Here is a 19,706-nt window from a genome sequence, read left to right as displayed (position 1 = left end):
TAAACCCTGAGGTTAAATTTCTTCTATAAATTTGTCTATGGCCCACTTCATCTTTGCTAAATTCTTTTGAGTTAGTCTATGTATTTCTGCCTCCTGTTGTCTTTCTTTCCATCTCTTTCCCCATATCTCATGGTATCTTTCTCCTTACTCCATCTTTCCTCCCATTCCTCATAGTGTTTTTCCTCTTTCTTATAGCTAACACTTTTAGGACGTTAAGTTTCTTTAGGGATTTAGCCTGCCATATCATGGAGTATTTCCTTTCTCCTGATTAATTGTGAATTCTATTGAGAGACATGTCTTTTCAATTATTCATTATTTTATGCTTTCCTGAATCTATTTCATATTTATCCCTCCTGGTGTCTATTTTATTTCTTCATTTTGTCTGTAACTTCTAAATAAATGTCCCTTTTGGTGAAGAGAATGGCCTTTGTGATTTTATCATATGTATATTTTGAACTAGGAATTGCTCCCCTGACTTCATCAAGATAAAAAGTTAAGATCAGCCATTGTTGTTCAGTCATTTCATTCTTGTCTGATTCTTCATGACTCAATTTGAGTTTTCTTGGAAAAGATACTGAAGTGGCTTATCATTTTCTTCTCCAGTTCATTTTACAGATGAGAAAACTGAGGCAAATTTGCCCAGGACTACATAGCTGGCTTTAAATTCAAAAAACCTTGACTTTGAACCATATGTTCTATCCAGTGCACTACTTAGATGCTCATTTTGGGATTTTATTTTCCTAATAAAAAGAATAGGATAGGATAGAAATAGTATAATGAGAAATGGCATCATAAAATAAAATCTTATTCATGAGATAAATTCAATACAAGAAAAGCAGGTGGCAAAAGGAGTACCAAATTTGTTTAGAAAATCACACTTGAAATCAAGATTTATGTAGAGTTAGGATTAAAGATGAAGTAAAATTTATTATTCCCCATGTGAATTTTTAAAAAGGAAGTGGCAATCATAATCTCAGATAAAGCAACAAAAAAAAGAGATTAGCATCATATGAAAGCAAATGATTTTTTTCAAAAAATATAATAATGAATCAACATCTAAAATTTCATTAGATTCAGCTCAAATAGTTGTTAAAGGAAAATTTATATCATTATACACATATATCGACAAAAGAGAGAAGCAAAAGATCAAAGAATTGGGCACAGTACAAAAACGACACACCAAAAAAAGCAATAAATTTTAAAGTTTCAGGTAAATACAAAATAAAAATGATAAAATCAATATAATAAAATTTAAAAGGATTAACAATGACATAAGGTAAATTGATTAAAAACACAAGAAAAATAAATTACTAATATAAAAATAAAAAGGAGAAGTTGTAACAAATAAATAGTAAATAATAGAAACTGAAATTATTTTGCACAATTATATGTCATGAAAACTCATAATTTAAAAGTAACATATGAATTATTAACAAAACATAAAAATGCCTAGATTAACAATTATGAAATAAAGAATTTAAAAGTTCAATTCCAACATGAGAATGTCAACAAATCAGAAATGTACTCTCACTCCAATACAAACTTTAGTCTCAAATATATTTATAAGTGAATTCTACTACATTTATACATTATTTGGAAAAGAAGGTATATACCTATTTTCTTTTTTATTATTATTATCTTTAAATTTTATAATTATAAAAATTTTTGACAGTATATATGCATGAGTAATTTTTTTATTACATTATCCCTTGTATTCATTTTTCCAAATTTCCAAATTTTCCCCTCCCTTCCTCTACTCCCTCCCCTAGCTGACAGGCAATCCCATACATTTTACATGTGCTATAGTATAACCTAGATACAATACATGTGTGTAAATACCATTTTCTTGTTGTACATTAAGTATTAGATTGCAAAGGTATAAGTAACCTGGGTAGATAGACAGTAGTGCTAACAATTTACATTCACTTCCCAGTGTTCCTTCTCTGGGTATAGCTGTTTCTGACCATCATTGATCAGCTGGAAGTTAGTTAGATCTTCTTTATGTTGAAGATTTCCACTTCCATCAGAATACATCCTCGTACAGTATTGTTGTTGAAGTGTACAGTGATCTTCTGGTTCTGCTCATTTCACTCAGCATCAGTTGATATAAGTCTCTCCAAGCCTCTCTGTATTCCTCCTGTTGGTCATTTCTTACAGAACAATAATATTCCATAACATTCATATACCATAATTTACCCAACCATTCTCCAATTGATGGACATTCATTCATCTTCCAGTTTCTAGCCACTACAAAAAGAGCTGCCACAAACATCTTGGCACATACAGGTCCCTTTCCCCTCTTTAGTATTTCCTTGGGATATAAGCCCAATAGCAGCACTGCTGGATCAAAGGGTATGCACAGTTTGATAACTTTTTTGGGCATATTTCCAAATTTTTCTCCAGAATGGCTGGATTCTTTCACAGCCCACCAACAATGTATTAGTGTCCCAGTTTTCCCACATCCCCTCCAACATTCATCGTTATTTGTATCTGTCATCTTAGCCAATCTGACAGGTGTGTGGTAATATCTCAGAGTTGTCTTAATTTGCATTTCTCTCATCAGTAGTGATTTGGAACACTTTCATATGAGTGGATATAATTTCAATTTCATCATCTGAGAATTGTCTGTTCATATCCTTTGACCATTTATCAATTGGAGAATGGCTTCGGTTTCTTATAAATTAGGGTCAGTTCTCTATATATTTTGGAAATGAGACCTTTATCAGAACCTTTAACTGTAAAAATATTTTCCCAATTTGTTACTTCCCTTCTAATCTTGTTTGCATTAGTATTGTTTGTACAGAAACTTTTTAGTTTGATGTAATCAAAATCTTCTATTTTGTGATCAATAATGATCTCTAGTTCTCCTCTGGTCATAAATTCCTTCCTCCTCCACAGGTCTGAGAGGTAGACTATTCTCTGTTCCTCTAATCTATTTATGATCTCATTCTTTATGCCTAAATCATGGACCAATTTTGATCTTATCTTGGTATATGGTGTTAAGTGTGGATCCATATCTAATTTCTGCCATACTAATTTCCAGTTTTCCCAAAAGTTTTTTTCAAATAATGAATTTTTATCCCAAATGTTGGTATCTTTGGGTTTGTCAAACACTAGATTGCTATAGTTGTACCCTTTTTTATCCTTTGTATCTAATCTGTTCCACTGATCTACCGGTCTATTTCTTAGCCAATACCAAATGGTTTTGGTGACTGCTGCTATATAATATAGCTTTAGATCAGGTACACTTAGACCACCTTCCTCTGACTTTTTTTTCATTAGTTCCCTTGCAATTCTCGACCTTTTATTCTTCCATATGAATTTTGTTGTTATTTTTTCTAGGTCATTAAAATAGTTTCTTGGGAGTCTGATTGGTATGGCACTAAATAAATAGATTAGTTTGGGAGTATTGTCATCTTTGTTATATTCGCTCGGCGTATCCAAGAGCACTGAATATCTTTCCAATTATTTAAATCTGACTTTATTTTTGTGGCAAGTGTTTCATAATTTTGCTCATATAATTCCTGACTTTTCCTTGTATACCTATTTTCTTAATGAAACTACTATTTTGTTATTGATACCTAAAATGGGGAGAGACAATCAAAGAAAGAAAACTAAAGAAAAATATCCTTAATGAACCCTAATTTAAAATTTTTGAATAATACATCAAAGACATTTCTCAAAACAATATGTTAAATCACTAACAAAAATATTCCCAACTGTACATAACATTTCACCTAGCAATACAATTCTATTTAGATTTGTTCTCTATAGTAAAATATCAGAATATTTAAAGCACTACTTTTTTGTGGAAAATAACTTTAAGAGAGTGCCAACCAATTTAAGAATGGCTAAATAAATTTTGGTCTAGAAATATGAAAATTTATTGTTCCATAATAATAAGGAATAAGACAGAGGAAAATAGAAATGCTTTTTTGAGCTGATCACAACAATCACAAAATTAATATAAATAGAAAAAACTGTGAAAAACTTCATAACTGACAAATCCTGAGTTCAATCAAAGCCTCAGTCACTAATTATATGACCCTGAGCAAGTCACTTATCCCATATCTCAGGTTCCTCAGCTATATAATGGGGATAACAGCACCTCACAACAATGTTGAGAGGATCAAATGCGTTATTTGTAAAGCATTTGGCACAGTGCCTGATGCAAAGTGGACAGTGCATAAATGCTTATTCCCTTCCCATTCCCTTCCATGGGCCTTGGTGAACTTAGGGTCCTCAGGTATAATACACAATCTAATTTCCTAAAAATAAGCTGTGTGTTTATCACTAAATAGTCTTAGAAATCAAGTAAGCAAATAATATGTTTGTTACCAAAATATCTCATAAATACTTACATGACAAATAAGTACCTACCTTGTTTGTCCATGGCTGTTAAGTGGTTCTAAAAGACAAAATATTGCCATGTTAGTATTTTAAAGTCCAAAAAGCATTTGCTTATAACTATACAAGTCAAACATATCTCATGAAGTATGGATTATCATAGACACCTAACAAATAAAAATTAATTCTGTAAAGAAGTTGCTTATTTGTTAATATACAGTTTAAAGTCCACTTAAATCTGATTTTGGAGACATACTGTGATATGGAAATAACTCTTGGATCTTAAAAGCTGAACCAACAAGCTCTAATAAGTCATCTTAAGTTGGAAGAGAGTTGATGAGCCCTGAGTCAGTTGTTTCAGAACTAGCACAGCTAAATTTAGAGAGGCTTAGTTTCAGGTTGGCTTCAGGTTCATTAATATTTTGGCCACAGTCCTCCTGAACACAATCTAAGATTGCACACTGCAACTTTTCAGAGTTAGCTGCAGGAATGTCCACCAATAAAATTACAAACATTTGAAGGGTTTAAAAGTATCACTCACAGGAATTTAAAATAACCAGGCTTAAGAAGTTTGGAAACAAGCAGAGGGCATGACTTCAGGATGAGCATCACAAATTTTGAGCTGGAAGATACCTCCAAGACCAAATCTCTCTTTCTGTAGATGCAGAATTTGAAGTATAGAGGACTTGTCCAATTTTTCTCCTACCATCTCACACCCTATCAGATCAACTAACATGACAGAAAAGGAAAAGGACAAATATTGGAGGGTTTGTAGAAAAAACGGGACAGTAATGTACTCTGTTGGTGGAGCTGGGAAGTGATCCAACCATAAGAGAGCAATTTGGAATTATACCTAAAAGGGCTATAAAATTCTGAATACTCTGAACCAGCAATGCCTAAAGAGAAAAAAGAAAACGGGAAAAGACCCATATGTACAAAAATATTTATAGTTGTTCTTTTTTGTGGTGGCAAAGAATTGTAAATTGAAAGGATGCCCATCAGTTGTGGAATGTCTGAATAAGGTATACTATATGATTACAATAGAATACTATTTGTGCTATAAGAGAAGGCAAGCAGGTTTCAGAAAAACCTGGGAAGACTGATATGAATGAACTGAGAAGAATCAGAACACTATACACAGTAAAAGAAATATTTTACAATGAAAAGTTGTGAATGACTTAGCTATTCTCAGCAATGCAAAAATCAAAGACAATTCTGAAAGATTAATGATGAAAAATGTTATGTATCTCCAGAATGATGGAATATGGATGAAGGGAGAAGCAGACTTTTTTTTACTTCCTTGTGGATGTGTGTGTATGTGTGTGCGTGCGTGTGTATTTTGGTCTGTATTTTCTTTTATAACCTAATACGGGCATATGTTTTACATGATTTCATGTGTAGGATCTATATCAAATTGCTTGCTTTTAAAAGAAAGGGAAAAGGGAAAAAAGAAGGGAAAGAATTTGGTATTCAAAATTTAAAGAAAATGAATTTTAAAATATTTTGTGTATAATTGAACAATATTTTATGAAATGAATAAAAAATATAATGGGGGGAAAAAAGAAAAGGACTTTTAATGTAGAATTTTCTGTGATCTTAGAGGTAATTACTGTTAGACATCTAATTGACTAACAGCACAGGAAGGAGAAAGACTAGCCTCTCCTTAAGCTTAATACTTTGAATGTTTATTGCATAGCAACATAGAGAGAGAAAGCCTTAAGGAAGCAAGACAGAAAAGCGTCAAAAACATTTCCTTCATCTCTGATCCATATCACATGCGCAGGTATTTTTTTTTTCTCATCACCTGTTGCCTCCTCATTTGTAAATTGAGGGGAATCCCATCAATTGGGGGATATCTGAACAAGTTGTGGTATATGATTGTGAAAGAATACTACTGTACTAAAAGAAATGACAAATATGTTTGTCTATGAATATAGGTATAGAGAAAGATTTAAACCCATATCTATATATATGTATATATATATATATATATATACATATTTACATAATATACATATATTTATAAGATCTATATTATATATATATATATATCTATATATCTGTATAGTTATATAAAGATATATACATATACAAGTTGGATCAGAGTTCAGGTTTTATCTTCTAAATTTATCTGAAGTAATCAAAAGAAAATATTTTAATTTATCTCCTTTACCATAATTCTATAACCATCTTTTTAAGAGTAGATTAAAAGGAAATTTAAAAAAATTTCCTGTTTTTTTGTTTATGTGTTTCTCATTTTAGAAAAGGCAACTATAGGTTGAAGAATATCATGTTGTATAGGCAGCTTAAGAAATAAAAATTTTACCTTGGAGAAGTAAGGATTTGGAAGGAAGATGAAAGATGAATTTGAAGAGCTGTCTTGAGTTCTACCTGGACCAGAGTAAACTAGGTTCATAGATGCAAACTGAAGAAAAAATATAGCATCCAGAAATTGCCTTGGGAGATAGTGAATTATTCTTGCATGAAGGCTTTAAGTGAAGACTGGATAATACTCTTTAGGGGGATGCTCAAGATGGAATTCAGACATTGTTGGGACAAGAGAACTTCTGAGGCCTTTTTCAGTTCATAAGATATTGTGACTTTCTCTAATCTAGTTTTAATAGTACAAATCCTTACATTAGGTATTAGTTAGTATAAAGATTTAGCAATTGGCTGCTGAGTAACCTGAGGCTTAAATGTGATATATCCTTCCTCTGTTGCATTTAGGATTTGATAATTGTGCAATGTCTCAAGTTACAGGCTGATACAATCCCACAATTAACTTTTCTGTTACATAATAACACGTGATAGATAGAATAAAGAAATCAGCCCCACCACTTCCTTTAAGGAAACTGGTCCTCAGTTCTTTGCATGAATTGTAGAGTGAAAGACTGCTGTGGATTCTAGTAATATTACAAGAATATCAACTTTTTTGTAAGACTTTAACTCCCTCTCCAGCGTGATTGTCTTTCCCCACCCTTATTCATTTTTTTTTGTTTGTTTGTTTGTTTGTTAAGATTGCCAAGGAAGGTAGCATGTTCGCTTGGGATAGGGAAATCCTGTAACTTGAAATATCACTATACAAACAGAAACCCTTAATTACCTCAGGGGAGACATTTAAAAGAAACAAAACAAAATTAAACAAATACAAATTACACATTCTTTCCATCCAAGCAATATCTTCCTGGACTATCAAACTTAGTGAATTCTTGGGTTCAATTTATTGACGCAATTCAGTTTTCTCAAGAACAAGGAAGAGACTTCAAACCATGAAGAAAGAAGGTGGATTGTTTCTCTTAACACTGATTCCTTCAAGATCTGAAATCCAAAGCCTGGATTCATGTTGTGGTTGTTGTTCAATCATTTCAGTTATATTCAATTCTTCATGACCTCAATTGGATTTTCTTGGCAAGATACTGGAATGGTTTACCATTTCTTTCTCCAGATCATTTTTACAGATGAGAAACAAATAGGGTTAAATGACTTGCTCAGAGTAACACATCTAATAAGTGTCTGAGACCAGATTTTAACTCAAGAAAATGAGTCTTCTCCAGATCTGGTTCTTTAAGCCTACCTTCAGCCTAGCTGCCCAGCAGCTTGAATTCATAAGTCATAAAACTAGAAGGAGCTTTAAATAGTATCTAATTCAATCCACTTATTTTAATAATAATAATAATAAAGAAATTGAGGCTGACAAAGGTAAAATAAGTCAACCACACGAGATGGTAGTAGCAAATCCAGGAATTGAATTTTGGTCCTTGGACTGAGATTTAGCAAAAATAAATTGGTTGTTCCAATAGAAATGTTGGGAATCTTGAATGGAAATAACCGTCCTAGTCCTATTTTAGAATCTGTGGGAGAGGAGTGAAAAACGTACTGAAATGTATAGTTGATTTTAGATGAGAAGATTTCCAAAGACATTGGTGTGAAGAGGCAGTGTCTCATGGATTAAAGAAAATTTAAGACCAAGAGATAGAAGAAACTTTCTAGAATGAGATTTTAAAGAGAGAAAGAGAAACAATTTTGATGACAGGGAAGGAGGGAAATTGTTCATAAACTAGGATATGAATGCACATGGAACTCATTGAACAACAAAGATTTTTGAAAGATAAGCAATGAGATGAAGACTAGATGTTCTTACAATAATGGTGCAATATAGTACAAGTTGAGCCATCATTTATAAAATAATGATCCAGGGTGAATTAAATGGTCTTCCTAGCTCTCGGTTCATGATTCTATGCAATACAAATGTTAAAACAGAGAAGAAAAACTAAGGCTAACAGAATTTTTTCCTCTTAGTTTTATCAAAGAAGACAAAGAAGGAATAGGACTATTTTTTGTGACAGAAGAGACAGTAACTAATGAAATTTGCTGAATTGCTGTTTTATTTCTGTTTGCTTGTTTGTTTGCTTTCTGCCAAGGAGAATGATCTTTGTACTGAAAAAAAGGAAAGAAAAAAAAAAGGCTAACTGAGAAGCGATACCAAAGATAACCAAGGAAAGAGTAAAAGTAGGAGGGGAAAAGAATTTTGTAAGCACCTAAAATGTGCTAGGAATTGTGAAAAGCATTGTACAAATATTATTTCAGTTCTTACATCAATCTTTGAAATAGGTCCTATTATTATCTCTATTTTACAACCAGAAAACGGAATCAGACAGAGTAACTGACCTGTCCAGGATTTATGACTAGCAAATGCTAAAGCTGGATTTGAACTGAGGTCTTCCTAACCCCAGCCCCAGGACCCAGAACAATCTAGCTGTCAGTTTAAATATATCTATATTCAAAAGAAGGAAGTGATATAATCTGCAGTGTTTTCCAGTGAACTTGATTTCAAGTACTGAGAAACTTCTAAAAACTTCTCATTGATGAGATCAGCACAAAGATCCAATATAATTATCCAGAACAGAGCACACCACACAAAGGTCCTTACCTTGTTTGACAGGGTCAAACAAATTCTATTCTTCTCTCAAAGGAAAAGCATTATCTCTTTTACTTAGATTAGTTTACCTTGATTTTTAACAACAATCTTTAATTTTTCACATACTTCCTTGCTCTCTCCCCAAAGACTTCCAGGACTTTTTCCCAATATTATTATTTTAGAAAAAAATAATGTTTACTGTTTCCAAGCCCTTGGGATAAAAAGTTGTATTAAGGTACACACAAGCACACAGAAACACAGAGCTGGTAAATTCATAGATCAAGTTGTAAGCATGAGACTTAGAAACAAACAACTATTTAGATTTAAGCCATAGGCTGTTTCTCAGAACGTTTCACAAAATTATGAATAATGCTATTTAATAATGTATTTGAAATTTAAGCACTACAGTTACAAATTGAACAATCCCTACCTGCTAATACAAATTTGCCTGAAAGAGAAACAACTTTTAGTGATTTTTAGCAATTTTAGTGGTACATAACCTCAAGATGAAAGAGCATCATGACATAGAAGCCCTCAAAGAGCCAGAGGCAAGTTTTCTACTCCTATGAAATAATGCAATGCCCTTCATTATAGGAAGAGGACAGTGGACCTCTCCACAGCATGTAATACACTTTGAATTGTTTTCTTTTTATAGTAATGGACATGTGTTACTTCTTTATTATTCTTTCATCTTATACTTCTTGGCAATCACAGTGGAGATGACCAATTGGAGTGATTACAATCTGTAAGTGTGTAATAAGAATACTTGTACTATAAAGAAATTGGCTTTGGGATCCAAGATATACTAGGCTTTAACTAACTTAGTTAACCAGCCACAGATCTGAAATTTAGAGAAGCACAGAATTTCAGTGCAGGAAAGTGCATTGCAGAATATTAAAAGGGGAAGGAACCTAAGGGGTTATGTAATTCAAACATACAAGCACAAAGATCTTCTGTCCAATCCTCTACTTTTAAAAAATCTCCCCCACTCCGCACTCCAGGATAACATAATTAAAATAAGTTCTTCTTCACTGTACACCTTCCAATAAAGTGTCTTGCCAGATATTTTGTAGAAATAATTACTGTTCAGAGATAGTTTCAGCTAGTTGTCTCTTGAAGTCACATCCCATATTTCACCATCACTCCCTTCCAATATATCTTGTTAACTCATCTATTAAAGGTGACCATTTATCTCTTTGGACATGCTATTTATTCTAGTCCAGGTCCTCATCACTGCAACTGTTTATATTTCTACATGGAAAAATATTTATTACTCTTAAAACTTTCTCATTATTAGGGCAATTAGAATGAGAATATATAGACAGAAAGCAAAAGTAGTTGAATTACATGATGTTATAATTATCTAAAAAATAAAATTAATATATGAGAAAGAAGATTACCTGGAGGAATGGAAAAGGAAAAAAAAAGGGGTAAAATAGGATAAATTATATGACATAAAAGAAGTCTGAAAGAGATTTTACAATGGAGGGGGAAATGGGAAGGCAGGAAGGGGAACACTTGAATCTTACTGTCATTGGAAATGAGTGTAGAAACAATGGGAAGGGGATAATGGAAGCTGGAATGAGCTAATAGATGGAAGAACAATTTTGGGGAAGTAAAAGTCAGAAGCAAAACATGTTTGAGAATACATATGGTAAAAGGGTGGTGGGAAATACAAAGCTGGTAATTATTACTGTGAAAAAAATTATAGTAACTTTGATAAAAACTTAATTCCTCAAAAATATAAAAATCCAAATTAAACTTATAAAAATAAGAGCCATTCCTCACTTGACGAAAAGACCAGAGCTGAATAGAAAATTCAATCTTAAAATACAAGACTCAAGAGAAGAATAAAAAAGTAAACAGGAAAGAAAAAAATATGCTATTCAATAAGGCTAAACTGTTTATATCCCAACACAGGAAGATGATACATGTAACTCTTAAGAACAGTATTTTTATTAGAGCATTCAGAAGAGATTTACCTAGACAGAGGGTGTGGGTATAATTGGACTTTGATGTAATATTTTTTAATTGAGTAATCAAAAAAAGGATTGTACTGGGAAAAGAGAAAAGGGGGTGGAAGAGTAAGGTAAATTACATCACATGTAGAGACAGAAAAGATCTATTACAATAGACGGAAAGAAGAGGAGAGTAAATAATGTTTGAGCCTTACTCTCATTGAATTTTGCTCAGAAGGAAAACCAAATACATTCAGTTGGGTATAGAAATTTGTCTTACTATATAAGGATGTAGGGAAAAAAAGGAGGTTGGGTGGATAGAAAGGAGGACAAAAATAGGAGATTTAAGGACAAAGAAAATGCTAGCAAAAAGCAATATATGACAAGAATCATATACTACAACCAAGTGGGATTTATGCCAGGAATAAAGGGTTAGTTCAATATTAGAAAAACTATCAACGTAATGGAACATACAAATAGTGAAACTAACCAAAATCATGTGATTACCCCAATAGATGAAGAAAAAGATTTTGGCAAAATGTAGTACCTATTCCTATTAAAAACACTAGAGAGAAGAGAAATAAAGGGAGTTTTATTTAAAATGATGAGTAGTGTCTATATAAAACCATTAGCAAGCATTATATGTAATGGAAATAAGCTAGATGCTTTCCCAATAAGATGAGGAAAATAATAAGGATGCCCATCATCACCACTTATATTGAACTAGAAATGTAGAAATGTTAGTTTTTGCAACAAGAGAAGAAAAAGAAACTGAAAAATATTAGAATAAGCAATGAGAAAACAAAACTATCACTCTGCTGATGATATGATGGTATATTTAGAGAATCAACTTAGAGAACAACTTTAGCTAAATTGTAAGCTATAAAATAAATTCACAGAAATCATCTACATTTCTATACACAACCAACAAAATCCAGAATCAGGAGATAGAAAAGAGAAATTCCATTTAAAGTAATTATAAATGACATAAAATATTTTGGAATCTACCTGCCAAGAAAAACCCAGGAAGTGTATTAACACAATTATAAAACACTTTTTATGAAAATAAAGTCAGATCAGGGGGAAAAAAATTTACATATATATATATATATATATATATATATATAAATTACTCATGAGTAGGCTGAGCTACTAAAATAAAAATGACTATTTACCTAAATTAATTTACTTATTTAGTGCCATACAATGAAACTAACAACATAATTATTTTATAACGCTAAAAAAAATTATAAGAAAATTCATCTAGAAAAGCAAAAAGTCTAGAACATGGGAATATTTAGGGGGTATAAATATTTCCAAGATATTTATCTTGGGATAAATGAAAAGGATTCAGAGAATGAATGGGAAAAAATACAAAGGAAAGTAGACTAGAGTTCTGGGGGTGGAGTCAAGATGGCATAGTAAAGTCAGGAAGCTGCTCTAGCTCTCCCAGTTTCCCTCCAAAACCACATAAAACCAAGTCTCTGAACAGAATCTGATGGAATGAAACCACTCTCCAACTCAAGATAGACTGAAAAAACGTAAAGAAAGGCCAGTCTTACCGGGGTGAAAAGGGTATTTAGCCCAGCAGAGATGGACTCTGAGAAAGAGTTGAAAGGGTCTTAATCATAACAAATCAGCAACTAAGACCCTCACTCCTGGCTCAGTAGAGGAGCGAATCAGTGGAGCAGCAACCAGTCCCAGCTCAGAAGGCAACTGCTGGGAAGCCAGGCTGTTTCCTGAACTGAGCAAGCAAAGGGCCCCTATGCTCAAAACCAAGGCTCAGAGTCACATAGGAAACTTGGGACACCACCACCTTTGCCCCATGATAAGAACTCCACCTTAAAAGTAAAAAAAAAAAAAAAGAAGAAAAACCAAAAAAAAGGAAAGATAATGAGCCAAAAATAGAAAGGAACCTTGACCATAGAAAGTTACTACGGTGACAGGGCAGACCAAAACACAAACTCAGACAAGGAAAAAATGTCCAAAGAAATCTCAAAGAGTGAGATAAATTGGTCTCAAGCCCAAAGAGGCTTCTTGGAAATGCTCATAGAAGACTTTTAAAAAGCAAATAAGAAATGTAGAAGAAAAAATGAGAAAAGAAATGAGACATGAATGAGAGTCAAAAGTTTAGAAAAGGAAGGGAAAAAAAGTTGTTTGAAGCAACCAATTTAAACAGCAGAATAAACCATATGGAAAAAGAAATAGAAAAGCTAACTTTAGTAAATCACACTTTAAAAACTAGAACAGGGCAAATGGAAGCTAATGACTTTGTGAGATAGTAAGAATCAATCAAACTAAAAAGAATTAAAAAATGGAAGAAAATGTAAACTACCTCACTGAAAAAAAAAAAAGAAAGAAACAATCTGGAAAATAGATCCAGAAAAGACAATTTTTTTATTTTAATAATTTTTTATTATATATTTTTTTATAATATTATCCCTTGTATTCATTTTTCCAAATTATTTCCCCCCTCCCCCCAATGACAGGCAATCCCATACATTTTACTTGTGTTACAATATAACCTAGATACAATACATGTGTGTAAATACCATTTTCTTGTTGCACAATAAGCATTAGATTCCGAAGGTACATGTAACCTGGACAGACAGATATTAGTGCTAACAATTTATATTCATTTCCCAGTGTTTCTTCTCTGGGTGTAGCTAATCTGTCCATCATTGATCATCTGGAAGTGAGTTGGCTCTTCTTTATGTTGAAGATTTCCACTTCCATCAGAATACATCCTCATACAGTATTGTTGTTGAAGTGTACAGCGATCTTCTGGTTCTGCTCATTTCACTCAGCAACAGTTGATTTAAGTCTCTCCAAGCCTCTCTGTATTTCTCCTGTTGGTCATTTCTTACAGAGCAATAATATTCCATAACCTTCACATACCATAATTTACCCAACCATTCTCCAATTGATGGGCATCCATTCAACTTCCAGTTTCTAGCTACCACAAAAAGAGCTGCCACAAACATCTTGGCACATATATGTCTCTTTCCGCTCTTTAGTATTTCTTTGGGATATAAGCCCAGTAGTAGCACTGCTGAGTCAAAGGGTATGCACAGTTTGATAACTTTTTGGGCATAGTTCCAAATTGCTCTCCAGAATGGCTGGATTCTTTCACAACTCCACCAGCAATGTATTAGTGTGCCAGTTTTCCCACATCCTCTCCAACACAGAAAAGACAATTTAAAAACTATTGGCCTACTTGAAGGACATGACCAAAACCAAAAGTGCCTGGATAGCATTCTACAAGAGGTTATTAAGAAAAACTCCTAATATTCTAGAAACAGAGGGGGGAAATACTCATTGAAAAAATTCATCCATCATCCCTGGAAAGAGATTCCACAGGAAAACTCCAAGGAACATTGTTGCAAAACCCCAAAACTAAATCTCAAGGAATACTGTAAGCTTCCAGACAAAAACAATTCAAATATCAAGAAGCAATAGTCAGGGGCCAAGATGGCGGGGGTGGAGGCAGACAGCTGCTTGAGCTCCTCATTTACTCTCAGAACTTATTTCATGATAAACCTCAGAGTTAATGCTTGACCAGAAAAGAAACCCACAAATAATCACCAAGAGAAGACATCCTTGAAATTCGCCAGAGAAGGTCTGTTTGCTCGGGGGAGGGTCGAACAGACTGGGCACAGACTGAGGGCAGGCAAGCCAGAGCGAGACAGGCAGCTCACACAGCTCAGACCCGAGGGAGAGGGGTACAATCTCTGCCATTTCTGTGAAAAGGCTTTTACCCCAGTGTGGATACTCCGTCTTGGCAGCAAGCCAGGAGCAACAGAGAGGGTGTAAACACCGGAGGTGAGGATTAAAACCCCAGAAAGTTAGCGTCTCTCAGAACCGGCCACCCCCAACCCCCACCTGGAATGACTCAGAGCATTCTCAGAGCCTCAGAGTGCAGATGCAGCACAGCCATCACTGTCCTGTTAGTGGCTCTCTGCTGCCCTACCCTCAGTCTGTAGAGGAAGCCCATTAACACCATCCAGCTCCATCCCCCCCCAAAACACACCAATTGTTTCTCTTGTCAGTTTGTTTTCTTCCATTCCGCTCTTGACAAAATGAACAAAAAATTCAAAAGGGCTCTAACCATTGAGAGTTTCTGTATGTAGAGAGAGCACTAATACTGAGGAGACTAAAAACAGACTGTCCCCAGAGGAATCCCCTAAGGGGGATATGATCTGCTCCTCAATACAAAAGAACCTCATAGAGGGAATCAAAAAGGCTCTCACAAGAGAGCTAGAAGAGAAATTGGAAAAAGAAAGGGAAGCTTGGCAAGAGAGCCTGGAGAAGTCATTCCACACATTTAAAGACAGAGTGGATAAAGAAAACAAATCATTGAGAAATAAAATCAGTGAATTAATAAAGGCAAACAACTCCAAGGAAAACAGGATTAGTGAGCTGGATAAAGAAATCAACTCTCTAAAAAATATAATGGATAAAATGGGAAAAAATTCCATAGAAGATAAAAACACAATTGGACAATTACAAAAAGATATTTAAAAAGTGAGTGAAGAAAATACATCATTGAAAATTAGACTCAAACAAGTAGAAATGAATGACTCAAGGAGAAACCAAGAGGTAGTCAAGCAAAACCAGAGAAATGAAACAATTGAAAAGAATGTCAAGTACCTTATTAGAAAGACAACAGACCAGGAAAGCAGATCCAGGAGAGACAATTTGAGAATAATCGGACTCCCTGAAAAATGTGAGGAAAAAAAGAGCTTGGACACTATTTTTGAGGAAATTATCAAAGAGAACTGCCCAGACATTTTGGAAACAGAGGGTAAAATAGACATTGAAAAAATTCATCGATCACCTACTGAAAGGGACCCTAAAATCAAAACGCCAAGAAATATAGTGGCCAAGTTCAAGAACCATCAGACAAAGGAAAAGATATTGGAAGCTGCTAGAAAAAATCAATTCATATATGGAGGATCCACAATAAGGATAACCCAGGATCTAGCAGCGTCCACATTAAAAGAACGAAGGGCCTGGAACATGATATTCTGATAGGCTAAGGAACTTGGTATGCAGCCAAGAATAACTTACCCAGCAAAAATGAGCATCGTTTTCCAGGGAAAAAGATGGACATTTAACGAAATAAATGAATTCCATCTATTCTTGATGAAAAAACCAGACCTACATAAAAGGTTTGATCTTCAAATACAGAACTCAAGAGATTTCTAAAAAGGTAAAAAGAAATCTTGAGAACTATACTTCTGCCAAAAAAAAATATGTAAAGAACATATGTACAATTTGTCTTAGAAACTAGAGGTGGAAAGAAAATTATATCATAAAAAAAGTGTAAAGTGGTGGTACTACATCTCATGAAGAGACAAAGGTAACCTATTATATCTAAGAGAAAGAAAGGAGGGAGATGAACATAGTGTGTATCAATAGACATATTCGATTTATGGTGAAACTTCTTCCACTTCACTGAAAAGTGAAAGGGAAGGAGTAAGCTAAGGGGAAGGGAATACAGAAATTTCGAGGAAAAGGGGTAAAATAAGGGGAGGAACTTTAAGGTGGGGGAGGGATCAAAAAGGGAGGGCTGTGAAAAGCAAGTGATGTTCACAAGTTTAATATGGGTAGGGGGGTAAGAGGGAAGGAAAGGGGAAAATCATAAGCAGGGGTTAATAGGATGGTAAGCAATATAGAATTAGTTATTCTAACCATAAATGTGAATGGGGCAAACTGCCTCATAAAGAGGAAGCAGTTAGCAGACTGGATTAAAAGTCAGAATCCTACTATATGTTGTTTACAGGAAACATACCTGAAACAGGGTGATACATTCAAACTAAAAGTAAAAGGGTGGAGCAGAATCTATTATGCTTCAGGCAAAACCAAAAAAGCAGGAGTAGCCATCCTCATCTCAGATCAAGCAAAAACAAAAATTGATCTAATTAAAAGAGATAAGGAAGGGCATTATATCCTGCTAAAGGGTAGCATCAATAATGAAGCAGTATCAATATTAAACATATATGCACCAAATGGTGCAGCATCTAAATTCTTAAAAGAGAAATTAAGAGAGCTGCAAGAAGAAATAGATAGCAAAACTATAATAATGGGAGATCTCAACCTTGCACTCTCAGAATTAGATAAATCAAACCACAAAATAAATAAGAAAGAAGTCAAAGAGGTAAATAGAATACTAGAAAAGTTTGATATGGTAGATCTTTGGCGAAAGCTAAATGGAGACAGAAAGGAGTATTTTACTTTCTTCTCAGCAGTTCATGGAACCTATACAAAAATTGATCATATACTAGGGCATAAAAACCTCAAAATCAAATGCAGTAAGGCAGAAATAGTAAATGCATCCTTTTCAGATCATAATGCAATCAAAATTACATTTAATAAAAAGCCAGGGGAAAACAGACCAAAAAATAATTGGAAACTAAATAATCTTATACTAAAGAATGATTGGGTAAAACAGCAAATCATAGACATAATAACTTCACCCAAGAAAATGACAATAATGAGACATCATACCAAAATGTGTGGGATACAGCCAAAGCAGTAATAAGGGGAAGTTTTATATCTCTACAGGCCTACTGGCATAAAATAGAGAAAAAGAGAGGGCCAACGAATTGGGCTTACAACTAAAATTGCTAGAAAAGGAACAAATTAAAAACCCCCAGACAAACACAAAACTTGAAATTCAAAAAATAAAAGGTGAGATTAATAAAATTGAAAGTAAAAAAAACTATTGAATTAATTAATAAAACTAAGAGTTGGTTCTATGAAAAAAACCAACAAAATAGACAAACCCTTAGTAAACCTGATTAAAAAAAGGAAAGAGAAAAAGCAAATTGTTAGTCTTGAAAATGAAAAGGGTGAACTCACCACTAATGAAGAGGAAATTAGAACAATAGTTAGGAGCTACTTTGCTCAACTTTATGCCAATAAATTCGATAACTTAAATGAAATGGAAGAATACCTTCAAAAATATAGCTTGCCCAGATTAACAAAGGAAGAAGTAAGTAGTTTAAATAGTTCCATCTCAGAAAAAGAAATAGAACAAGCTATTAACCAACTTCCTAAGAAAAAAGTCCCCAGGACCAGATGGATTTACATGTGAATTCTACCAAACATTTAAAGAACAACTAACACCAGTGCTATATAAACTATTTGAAAAAATAGGGATTGAAGGAGTCCTACCAAATTCCTTCTATGACACAGACATGGTATTATACCTAAACCAGGTAGATCGAAAACTGAGAAAGAAAACGATAGACCAATTTCCTTAATGAATATTGATGCTAAAATCTTAAATAAGATATTAGCAAATAGACTTCAGAAAATCATCCCCAGGATAATACACTATGACCAAGTGGGATTTATACCAGGAATGCAGGGCTGGTTTAATGTTAGGAAAACTATTAGTATAATTGACCATATTAATAATCAAATTAATAAAAACCATATCATCTCAATAGATGCAGAAAAAGCATTCGATAAAATCCAACATCCATTCCTACTAAAAACGCTTGAGAGTATAGGAATAAATGGACTATTCCTTAAAATAATAAGGAGCATATATTTAAAACCTTCAGTAAACATCATATGTAATGGCGATAAACTAGAGCCTTTCCCTGTAAGATCAGGAGTGAAACAAGGTTGCCCACTATCACCAATACTATTCAATATAGTACTAGAAACTCTAGCCTCGGCAATAAGAGCCGAGAAAGCGATTCAAGGAATTAGAGTAGGAAATGAGGAAATCAAATTATCACTTTTCGCAGATGACATGATGGTATACTTAGAGAACCCCAAAGACTCTGCTAAAAAGCTATTAGAAATAATTCAGAATTTTAGCAAAATTGCAGGATACAAAATAAATCCACATAAATCCTCAGGATTTTTATACATTACCAACACAATCCAACAGCAAGAGATACAAAGAGAAATTCCATTCAAAATAACGGTCGATAGTATAAAATATTTGGGAATATATCTACCAAAGGAGAGTCAGGAATTATATGAGCAAAATTACAAAACACTTGCCACAAAAATAAAGTCAGATTTAAATAATTGGATACATTCAGTGCTCTTAGATAGGCCGAGTGAATATAATTAAGATGACAATACTCCCTAAACTAATCTATTTATTTAGTGCTATACCAATCAGACTTCCAAGAAACTATTTTAGTAACCTAAAAAAAATAACAACAGAATTCATATGGAACAACAAAAGGTCAAGAATTTCAAGGGAAGTAATAAAAAAAAAAAATTAAGTGAAGGTGGTCTAGCTGTACCTGATCTAGTACTGTATTATATAGCAACAGTCACCAAAACCATTTGGTATTGGCTAAGAAATAAGACTAGTTGATCAGTGACATAGGTTAGGTTCACAGGGCAAGGTAGTGAATAAAAATAGCAATCTAGTGTTTGACAAACCCAAAGATCCCAACTTTTGGGATAAGAATTCATTATTTGACAAAAACTACTGGGAAAACTGGAAA

The 19,706-nt window shown here is 33.6% G+C and overlaps 1 protein-coding gene across 6 annotated transcripts in view; it reads right to left on the bottom strand.

The window, feature by feature from the left end:
- The window catches only part of LOC141560372 (phospholipid scramblase 1-like), a 59,830-nt gene that overhangs the window by 28,090 nt on the left and 12,034 nt on the right, over positions 1-19,706 (bottom strand). For 4 of the 6 annotated variants that reach the window (XM_074298387.1, XM_074298386.1, XM_074298389.1 and 1 more), the window contains exon 2: positions 4,381-4,408. The exons of the other annotated variants lie outside the window; for them this stretch is intronic. In XM_074298387.1, coding sequence (XP_074154488.1) covers positions 4,381-4,393 — 13 coding nt within the window. In that variant the 5' untranslated portion in view covers positions 4,394-4,408. The remainder of the gene's footprint in view (positions 1-4,380; positions 4,409-19,706) is intronic. 6 annotated transcript variants of the gene reach the window in all.

Source organism: Sminthopsis crassicaudata, chromosome 3, assembly GCF_048593235.1.
Source record: "Sminthopsis crassicaudata isolate SCR6 chromosome 3, ASM4859323v1, whole genome shotgun sequence".
NCBI classification, from domain to species: Eukaryota; Metazoa; Chordata; class Mammalia; order Dasyuromorphia; family Dasyuridae; genus Sminthopsis; species Sminthopsis crassicaudata.
This window is presented reverse-complemented; position numbering and strand designations above follow the sequence as displayed.